Below are 10,953 nucleotides of genomic sequence, written 5' to 3' on the forward strand. Positions count from 1 at the left end.
ACATGTACATAAAAAACAAGAGATTGAAATAGGGCACTCACATTCTAAACTGCTGGATTTAACGCTGCTGAGATTATTCTATTGAAAATACCTTCAACCATCCGCATTAGAAACACTTTGGCCAAAGACCATGAGATTGCATTGACCATTTATCTTTGCAAGATAACTGTATGCATTTATTACCCCAATATTTTTATAGAGCTCTCATTTCAGTAAGGAGATCTTCACCTGTGTAAGGGCAGTACAGCAAAGTGAATGATTTGTACGTGGACACTCTTCTTCACACCCTGAGACTTGGAGAGTTCCAAGCAAAACACCAGTGGCTCACACTAATTGAACACTGTGTCATTTTTCCTGGAAAGAAATTGCACTGGGAAATAAGAGCTTAAAATTATTGGCCTGGTTTGAAAACAAAATACTAATTTGCAAGTTCTTGTATGTAACAAAACACTCAACCTCACTGCTTTCTGTTTAAGCAGACATACATTTAATATAGCAAGGCAGCCATTCTGTATCTAAAATGGCAGCAGTCCATAAGCTTGCAGTTTGCAGACCAGCCAGCTGCAAGTCAGTTTTCTGACACCGTTTCATACACTACTCACACAAATGTCAGCATGGCTTTGGGACCAAATGATGACCAAAAGCATGAGATGTGCTGTGGTTTGTGTGGGAAGTATTTCTAGATGGGAAGTGGATAATGTTTGTGTTTGCCATCCTATCACCCTGCCCAGAAAGGCAAGCAAATAAATTGTAACTATGTTTGTAGAGCTACTGAAATCGTTCAGCAAACAGAACATAACCTATTTGGTCTATATTTCAAAGCTGAAAGTATGTATCAGGAAAAAAAAATATATATATATATAGGAAAATGCTTTTCACGATGGCTATGCTGTGAACAGACCACCTGGACTATGGCCTCCGGCAGAGAGAGGCCCAGGGTACAGCCTTAGCTGAAGGCATCTCGGCTACAGGGAGCTCGGATCGGAGGGTGCTGTTGTTAAGGGAAGCGGAATCCCAGCGTAGATCCGGTCTGGTATGCTTCTGTACCTATCGGAGAAGGCACGATGTGAATGCTTCAGTGTTTACCCGGGTTATCATCGGTTGGTGAACAAAACCCCAAAACCCGGGGCAGAGAGAGGGGACGTGAAGGGAACGCCTGACTTCAGGACATGCTCACGCCGTTCCTCTTGTAGTTCTGCTGAGCAGGGGCTGAAGCGACACGTCAGCCGCAGACGATCGCGGACCGAATGTCGCCGTGCTCCGGGTGCCGGCGCTGACAAATGCGCTGTGATTACGGCAGGGCACCTGTGCTCCCGCAGCCCCTCCGGAGGACATCTCCATCTCGGGGCCGCTCAGCGCCGTAACGTGTGGCGGCCCTGCCCGGGTCTTACCTCAGGGCGAGGAGAGAGGGGACAGGGGCACCGCCGAGCCTCGGCTCCGCAGCGCTGCGGGGGGTGGGAGCGAGCCGCCGGGGGGGGGGGGGCGGGGCCGGGCGGCGAAGGGGGCAGGGCTGCTCGCCGCAGTCACCCTTACCCATACCGCGCCGGGGAGGAGAGAAAAAGGCCCCGCTCCGGCGGAGGGATACAGCGCTCCATATATAGCGGCGCGGCGCAGGCTCACACCCCCAGCACTTCTCGCACCGCGTCAGGGAGGAGGTAGCAGCTGCCGCCGCTCGTGGTCGCGCAGTTCGTGCAGCCGCCGTCGGGCCCGCCGCCGCGCCATGGTACGTAGTACAGCCGCGGGTTCAGGGGGCAGTGCGCGGGGAGCGGCGGTGTAACGGCGGTTAACGGCGGAACCCCGTGGCGCGGGGGTGGCGGGAGGCCGCGGCCCTTCCCGCCCGGCAGCGTTCCCCCCCTCCGCGCTGCGCGGCTCCCGGGCCTTTTCCTCCTCTTCCTCCTCCCTTCCCCTTTCTCTGGGCCCTGCCGAGCGGGACCCCGGCCCTCAGCGCGGCCCTGCGGCGCCGCCCGCCTTCTTTCCCTCCCTCCCACCTCGCCCTCCCCGCGCTGCCCTCCGGAAGGGCCGGGCGCGGCTCCGTGGGGCTGCGGCGGGAGCCCGGCACAGCTGCACTGCGCAGGGAGGGGGGGGGAGGCGGCCGGGGGAGGGCTCCGCGCTGCGGCTATTGCGCCCTCGCACCCCCCCATCCCCAAAAAACGCAGCATCGCCGCCCGCATTACATCATGTCTCCTCCTCTTCCTCCCCAGCCTCCGCGCACCCCCGGCTACGGAGGGGCGGGGGTTGGGGGGTGGGTAGCGCGCCTCGCTCGCGTCCCCGGCCCCGCGCGGGGGCTCGGCGGGAGGGGGTGGCAGAGCTCCCCGGCCCAGGGGCTGGCAGCAGGGGGAGGGACGGCCGCGCGGAACAGAGCGGGGCCGCAGTGCAGCAGCGCGGCCGCCGCCTGTTGCGCCGGCCCCGCCGTGGAAACGCGTCGCCTCGGTGCCGCGTGGCCTCTCCGAAAGACGAAGAGCCGGGGAAGCGCTCGGGTTTATTTTTCCCCGCGGCTCCGGTTTCTGTGGGAGCTCGGGCTGCGGCTGAGCTCTAATCGCTCCGCGGCCATCTGGGTGTAGCTCGGCGCTGTCTCTCCATCTCGCTTTCCTGCCGGGCGGCGCTGACATCACTCGGACGCGGGAGGGGGGGCGGGGGGGGGCCGGGTACTGCTCCGGCCGAGGCGCGGCGTGCCCGGGAGCCGCCGTCTCCGCCCCTGAGTGCGGCCGCAGGAAGGAGCCCTGCAGAACGGGACGCGGAGCGGTGCCGCGGGCCGCAGATCGTGCCGAGGCGGGGCTCTGCCTCCCGGCCTGCGGGGTGTGTGGCCGTTACGTAAATGTCCGCGAGCTGTAACATCTCATTTGCTGGAAAGTTGCAGAAAGAGTGGGAAGCCGAAGTGCGTTTTGGGTGTGTTTTCTGCAGCTGTTTGGTTCCACAAGATAATTGGTTTTTAACTGCGAGCGTTTTTGCAGGTTTTAACCACCCAGTACGTGGCATTGGTTAGTCACCTGGTACAGGCATTAAAATATTTTTTAAAAAGTGATGAAGTTCGCTGCCTAAGCGCAGAGATGCAGCCTGTTTGTTAATGCATACATCGGGCTTTCAGCCCTGTGATATTCCCCTGTGCTTTAACAGATAGTACAGCCAGGGAGTTCCCAATTGCTCTCTGCTGCTGTACCTGAAAGTAATGGGGTTTCAAGACAAAAGGGTTACAAGATGTCTTTCTTAGACCTATACAGTCATTTGTTGGGGTTTGTACAAGCTCCTCAAAAAATAGGTTTTAGAGGAGCTGATGCCTTGTGTTCACCAGTACCTCTGTAAAGGTGTGTAAAATCCTGCTTTGGGTTTGCTGTCTTGTCAATGAGAAGAGTTTCTTGCTATCGTTCCTCTAAAAGAGCTGGTTAGCTCTCTTAGTGCAAAGGCTGGAGGTGTGGGTGATGCCCTGCTCATCGTGATGTAGTCTTCTGGAAGGATGTGGTTGGCACAGTTAGGGGCTGCAGGTGTGCTCCTGCCTGCTGAGTCCCTGGGTGCAGTGCTAGTCTCCTCCTGAGCAGAAGGTCACAGGCAGGTGCTTTCCATCCTGCTGCCTAAAGGGGTGCACGAAATGGCCTTTGTGATGGTGGGAGACATCTTATGGTGGTTGGCCGTGTGAAGGAGTAACACAGTGCTTGAACTGGCACTTTGTTTCTGTTGGCTGGTGAAAATTTGTGGTACTGAGCAACAGTTCCTCCTGTTGCAGCACAGCCCTATTCATAAAGCATGCTGCAGGCTCACACTGGGGCTGTGCTGTGAGGATGGACCTGTGGAGGATCACTAGGTGGCACACTTGTCATTAGCCCACCAGCGTGCAAATGCCCCCTGTGCTTGATCAGGGCACTGTGCTTCTGGAGATGACATCTGATGTGATGTGAAACTCTAAACACGTGTCATTAAGGATTTCATGCCTGTCTGACCAATTACAAGGAGCCTGCCTGGTGTCCTTCACTTGACCAAATCGGGCTCTCTGAGTTGAAGGATGGTATATCTTAGTCTTAATGGGCAGCTCGGAGGAAAAGTGGCTTTCGTGTCTTTGGAAATGGCTGTGTTGTGTAGGTGAGTGGGATCTTCTAGCAGCAGGGGAATTCCAGGGGTTGAAAATGACCTTAATAATTATAAGTTGCTGCTGTGAAATTGAAAGGAAATGTCTTGGGGCTGGATGTTGCTAGAAGTGTTATTCTAAAGTGTTCTATTCTTCATGTAGGCTGACCAGCTGACTGAAGAGCAGATTGCTGGTAAGTACCTTGATAAATATTCTTGGCTAATTCCTTGTGAATGAAAAAAATCTCAAATACAGTGGACAAGTTGTCTTTCTGTGGTTTCAAATCTGTGCTAGCACTTCTTAAAAATAAAAGCACTCTGTTCTGAAAAGTTCTGGAAGATTACTGGCAATTCTGTCCTAGTGTACTGCTTCATTGGACCAGAGATGATTTGAGCCAGGCCTACCTATGTTTTTTACAAACAAGTAATTACTAGAATCTTGATTGCATGCTTGAAGTCAAGGCAGAACTAGCTGTCTTTTTCATGTGACTATAAACTTGAAGTCAAATGGCAACAAATAAGCCTTGAGCTGATTTCTTAATTTCTAAGGATGTGTCTAGTGCAGACTAATTGGGAGAAGAGGCAGTATTGGGCCTTCTGAAGACCAGTCACACCCACCTGAGATCACCAATTCTTACTCTGTTTCTTTAGTGTTATTGTACTCATCTTATTATTATTTTCACATTCTTCTTATTCCCATAAGCCATTTGATGGTAAAATAGGAAATTACAGCGTTCTTTTCACTTATCCTGCACAAATGTTTGTGATACAACAGTGGTTCAAGCAACAAGATGTTGAAATACATCAGCATTGTGATGTGATGCTAGTACATACAAGCCTAGGTCGTGTGGCTGTGCAAGCTATAGTTGGTATTGTAACTGTTTTTTCTTAATACTTGAAAATACTAATTGTGTTAATCCATGGACAAGCTTGTTTCTTAAAATATTACCAAGCATTATTACTGGAATGCATTTTTATATGCAGTTTTACCTTATGCTGGCACTGTTATTAATCAGTGGGACTGTTTCTGCCTCTAGAATTCAAAGAAGCCTTTTCCCTATTTGACAAAGATGGTGATGGTACTATCACAACAAAAGAACTGGGAACTGTCATGAGGTCGCTGGGTCAAAATCCAACAGAAGCAGAATTGCAGGATATGATCAACGAGGTAGATGCTGATGGTAAGTGTTAGAAAGATGGTTCTCATGCTGAGTGTTCTAAATATGTCTTCCATGCTCAGACTGTATAAAGAAGTTGCTGTGACACTGTTCTTTTGAAGCCAAATTTCAAAATACTGGCTAAAGTAAACTGAGAGGTGTCTGGTTATTCTTTGTTCTTAGCACAGCGAAGATGCTAGCAGTCTTAAGTGAGAATCTGAATGAGGATAGGCAGAGACAAAGTTATGCCGTTAGTCTTTAATATTTTATGGGTTGCAGGCTTCCTGTTGCTGCCCAACTTATCCTGACCTGCATTTAACCTGTGCTTCCACGTAGCTTTTCTGGACGTGTTTCATTGGCTCATGTTGTTCTGTGCTAATGTCTAGTTCTGTCTTAAGGCCAAAGATGTAATTAGAATGGTATAGTGCTGGACTCACAAGAGTTGAAAATGCAACAGGGAGAGACTGCATAGTTTAAAGCAGTATATTGGGTCACTACTGGGGGTGGGGCTGGAGGCTATCACTTGCAGAAGTAGGAAAACCTTAAGTGAGTCTTGATCAGAACCACTTCACGTGGGTGCCAGAAGAGAGAATAAGATTTTGTTTCTGAGACTTCAAGCAGACTGGCAGTTAGAAAAAAGGAGAGATGCCTTCCAATGCTCACTGGTGCCAAGGCTTTGATCTCATGTTGGCTGATTGATGCTTGCTGCAATAACTTGAAGAGTAGAAAGTGCATAGGCTAGAGCATGAATTACTTGATTGTTAGACTTATGTTAAGGTTGCTTTTAGAAAATGGCGGGGGACTGTAATTGCCAGCTGTCTTTGCAGATACTGAAACTTCCCGATACTCAGGATTTGCAGTGATATGTAGATGTGTATAGTGGCTTATTCAGGTACCATTCTGCAGTGTTGCACTGGTTGATTAAAATTGAAAAGAGATTGTGGATTTCAGATAAGTACGCTCTGCCCGTATGTTTAAACTTGTTTTACGGCAAGATGCTTTGCTAATAGTCTACGGTTCATTGAGAGTTTTTTTTTTTTAAAGCTTTGTGAGAGACTTGTATTCCAGTTGGTAAATGAAGCTTGCTGTTATAAATAGCTCCACGTTTCAGTCTGGAATCCCTAAACAATGAAAGCTTTCTGAAACTTCTGTTACCTGCTTTGTTGTATTTACTGGATGAGTTTGTTTCCTTCAGTAAATGGGTAGATCTTAGCTATGTAGTGAGCTACTTAATGTTTTCCTTCAGCTGTTGAATTTTGGGTTGTATTGTAGGATTGAATTGTGACTATGCTAACCTGGCTTGTGCTCTTTGGAGGATCTTTATTAACTGTTTCTCTTGGCTTTGAGAAGTCTCAAATTTGAATCCTTACTTTGAGGAATTTAAATACCAGACTTTCAGTTTTTGCTGTGACGCTTGTATCAGAATACTTGTTGAGCTTATGAGAAATATCAAATAATGGCAGCTTTTCTCATAAGTTTGCAGATGCCTTTTGCCACTTAAAATTGTGCATTACTTTGGTGCACAGCATGGGTTAAGGAAGTTGGTTTTAAACAAGGAACTTCAGAGTTTAGATGTTGTGGATTTGTATTGCTTTTCTAGAACATTACACAGCATTTGGGAAGAGGCTGAATAAACTAAATGATGAGTTATGGAGAAGGACATTAAGTAGGTGAGTCTACAAATTGTAAACCTTGGAACATTAGAGAGACATTTTGCTTGGGTGGTGGAAAAAGGTGTGGCTTGTCCTGGAGAGGGCAGCTGTAGAACTTGTACTGAAACACTGAGGTGGAAGTGACTGTTGCATATTGTAAAAGGATAAAGGCAGTGGTAACAATTTATGAAAACACGAGGTTCTTATAGAAGAATAATGTGAAGAACCTATTGTTCTCATTCTTGTGCCTGGCTAAATTAAATGCCAGGTTTTCTTGCATAAAAGTGTGGAAGTTTTAATTTTGGGGAATTTCTTTTTATTAAGGTAACGGCACTATTGACTTTCCTGAATTTTTAACCATGATGGCCAGAAAAATGAAGGACACAGACAGCGAGGAAGAAATCCGTGAGGCATTCCGAGTTTTTGACAAGGTAACCCTAAATCTTCGAGTATCTTCAGAAGCAGGAATGATGCCCATCTTTTCCTCAGTGCTTTCTCACCTGGAAGCAAAGAAGTTCTTTAGTATAGAAGTCCTATGGTATAAGAAGGGGAATTGACAGCAGCAATCTCTGCCTTGTTGCAGAGCGAGGAGATTGTACCTACACAGCAGAGCTGAACTTAAGGTTCTTCTTGGAAGAAAACTCACTGGCCTTCCCTTAGGAGCAGAGATGAGGGTGTGATGCCTGGGGTGTGAAAGGATGTCTTTTAATTTCTGTATTCACTGACTTTGGGGAACTGGGGAGATGTTTGCGTAGGTATGTGAGATTTTGATACCTCATGAAAGCTTCTGAAGCAAGATGTCATTAGTATTTACAGGGACATGAAGTATTGCATTTTCTGCATTCAAGGTATGGTCTTGAAAGTTGCTTTCAGTGGAACTCAAGCTCAAGTCCTACCTTCGTTAAGGATACCTGGCTGTACATGGCAAAAATTCTGACAAGCTATTGTTAGAGGAGGGGTTTCCCTCAGTTGTTACAAGAGAATTATTGTGCAGTGGCTGATGCAGCTGATAAGCTCATGCCAAAGGTTTCTCTGCTTTTTATGGAAAAAGTGCAAGTCTGATTCTCTGCTGGAAAGCACATGGAAATGTTGAATTCTTTAGTTACCACTCACCTCCCCTCTGATTTTATTTTTGCAGACTAGATTTAGGTGATGGCAGGTATGACACAAAGGCCATGCTGTAAGCTAGTGCATTTTTCATGTAGGTGGAAGGGGGAGATTTTCCCAATTCCAGAGATGTCTGGATATATGCTCTAGGGTTGGATGTTACTAATAGGAATGCTGACTTAAAATCATATTTCTCTTTTTGCCATTGTGCTTTTCACAGCTGCTTATGAGTAGAATTAAAATGCTTTTTTTGAAAGTGTGATTTGTTCTAAATCTTAAAACAAGTAGCCTAACCTAGCTGCATGAGTTCTCTTCATAGAAGCAGTGCTACACAAAATAGAAAGCTGATTTTTATTGTTGCTGGCAGGGGAATTGATCTTTTTTTCTGCTTAGGCAGCAGAGATGAAGTAAACTTTTTTTTTTTGAAAGATCTTTAGAAGCATTACCACAGTTTAAAAAAAAAATCCAGCATGTTGTTAACTATTGCAATTTATTCTTTTAAGTACTATAATTAGGTAAGGATTTAGTGGGATGTAAGTTTCATAAGGTGATGGGACTGGTACATACTGGAGGGTTATAAAGTATACTGGATGTGTTTCATGTGCTGTAAGGCTGGTTTAAAAGCAGTCTCTAGGAACCTAAGCATAGTTCCAGTGTTAATAATCATTATCGGGGTTGTTGATGATAATCTTGTGAAACTTCCCCCACAGGATGGCAATGGCTATATCAGCGCAGCAGAGCTACGTCATGTTATGACAAACTTAGGAGAAAAGCTAACAGATGAAGAAGTAGATGAAATGATCAGAGAAGCAGACATTGATGGGGATGGGCAAGTCAACTATGAAGGTAATGGATACTTACATTGACGTCAACCACTGGTTGGATTTAGTGAATGTATGCTGGGTAGGATGTATTTCCTAGTATTTGAAGGCAACTGGTTGATTCAGGCATCCGCTTTTGTGGATAAAAATCAGATGCAGTGAAGTTTTTTATTGCTAAAGTTAAAATTTATGTAACAGTTGAAAGTACTTTAGAGACAATAAATCGGTGACCTTTTATCTTTTCAGAATTCGTACAGATGATGACTGCAAAGTGAAGAGACCTCCTTTACACCTTTTTTCCTCTAGAAGAATCAAATTGAATCTTTTACTTACCTCTTGCAAAAAAAGTTCATTTATTCATTCTGTTTCTGTATAGCAAAACTGAATGTCAAAATACCTTCTGTCCACAAACTGCATGTAATGGTTGGTGGTCCTGTCCCCAAAAGATCAAGTTAAACATCAGTTTTACAATATAATTAATTGTACTACCTTGAAAAATAAATAAATTAAAAAAAAAAAAAGGAAGCACTTAGTGAACTCGAAAGTTCCATTTGCTAATGACTATTACACTGTTTGGGCTGGCCAGTTTTTCATGCATGCAGCTTGACAATTGAGCACAGTCAGACATTTGTATTAAAAGGAAAAAAAAAAACCTTAAAGATCCACTCTTTTGTTCAACAGTGGATTCTAGATCAATTTGTAGTATAAATTGTCATAGCTGGTTTACTTTAAAATTGGTTTATACCTCAGGATGGTATACAGCAAAAATGGTTGAAGGATATGAAACTTAGAGAAAATGCCCAAAAGGTTGAATGGTTCTCCTGTACGTAGCAGTGTGCTCCAAAAATATGATGATCTTAACCATGGATGGCATGTCTGTGATAAAAAATATTGGTTTAACATTGTCTGCATTGCACTATAGTGAAACGGGTGTCGGGCTGTTACCGTTCACAAAATTTTTAAAAGAAACCTTCACCAAGGGAGCATCTTTGGACTCTCATATTTTTAAAACCTTCTGTACCATGACTTGGAGCTGGCGGAGTAGCCTGTGGACTTCAGCACAACTATCAACATTGCTGTTCAAGATATTACAGTTTATGTCCATTCCAAGTTGTAAATGCTAGTCTTTTTTTTCCAATAAAAGACCATTAACTTAAAGGTGGTGTTAAATGCTTTGTAAAGCTAAAATATATATATAATTGAGATAACAAACCAAAAAAAGCAGTAGGAGGGAAGCGTTTCTATGAATGACTTGCTGCTAAATTATAATGCACATGTATGCAATAAGTTATCCCCTATCTCTTCAAGATGGCAAGAACTGACCTCCTGTAACCCAAGACCTTTGCTATAAATAAATGAACTTGTGCTTGCCTTTCATATTACGACAATGTTAATTTAGTTGGTCTTAAAGTCGTGTAATGCTGACTCGTCAACTATCAGCACAGAAGTAACACCTCATTTCACTAAAGTGGAGAGCTCTCAGCATGCATGTCAATACTGGAGGAAATATAGATAGGTTGCTATGTTTTTTTTTGACAGGTTATAGAAGCCAGTTGGAGCACTAGAACAGCATGGGCTTCATAGAGATCTGTGATTATCAAACATGCCAAAAAAGCGTTTCTCTACCCACAGAAAGAAAAGAAATGAATGTTTCTCTTACAATATGCTTAAAAGAAATAAGCCTTTTTGGAAACGGGGGCTATTATGTCTTGACTATCTTCTCAAACACTTGCATGAATTTTACAGGGTGGAGAAGAGGACTAGGGTTAATTTTAAAAGTCTTGTTACTTCTGCTTTGCATGCACTAGCAATGCTTAGTCATTCCAGGTCTTTGAGTAAGTGTTCTATGATCCTTCAGCTTCCCCATGAATGAGTGGCAAAGCAGCTGTGCCCACTCTTCTTTGTTTGAAAGAAGGTTTTTTTTTTTTTTAAAGTAGCAGAGCCTCCATGTGGTAGGCTGTTCATGCTTGGGAGGGAGGGACTACAGCTTCATTACTTGATTAAGTTTGTTTCCAAATGTAACTGGAGTTGCAAACCTAAATTGCTTAATTGCCTTTGGTTTTGGAGAGTGCTGATACTATCTCATGAGAGAGAGATGTGAGTCTCCAGTAGTCCTGTCTAACTGAGGTGCCTGTGTTAAGAAGTTGGTTGGAAATGGGG

At 45.1% G+C, this 10,953-nt stretch overlaps 1 protein-coding gene across 1 annotated transcript; it reads left to right on the forward strand.

Annotated features, from left to right (window-relative positions):
- The first annotated feature begins 1,515 nt into the window (after positions 1-1,515).
- Positions 1,516-10,170, forward strand: CALM1 (calmodulin 1). The gene is made up of 6 exons (XM_042892519.1): positions 1,516-1,723; positions 4,220-4,250; positions 5,094-5,237; positions 7,190-7,296; positions 8,683-8,818; positions 9,040-10,170. The coding sequence occupies exons 1-6, from the start codon at positions 1,721-1,723 to the stop codon at positions 9,066-9,068; spliced, it is 450 nt and encodes a 149-aa protein (XP_042748453.1). The 5' UTR covers positions 1,516-1,720; the 3' UTR covers positions 9,069-10,170.
- The last annotated feature ends 783 nt before the right edge of the window (positions 10,171-10,953 follow it).

This window comes from Lagopus leucura, unplaced genomic scaffold (assembly GCF_019238085.1).
Source record: "Lagopus leucura isolate 7727_CA_CO unplaced genomic scaffold, USGS_WTPT01 Super-Scaffold_1, whole genome shotgun sequence".
NCBI lineage: Eukaryota > Metazoa > Chordata > Aves > Galliformes > Phasianidae > Lagopus > Lagopus leucura.

Excerpts from the sequence above, each read along its gene's own strand:
- CALM1 (XM_042892519.1), top strand. Across the intron at positions 5,238-7,189 it reads CAACGAGGTAGATGCTGATG|GTAACGGCACTATTGACTTT; the intron begins GTAAGTGTTAGA and ends CTTTTTATTAAG. Across the intron at positions 7,297-8,682 it reads CATTCCGAGTTTTTGACAAG|GATGGCAATGGCTATATCAG; the intron begins GTAACCCTAAAT and ends CTTCCCCCACAG.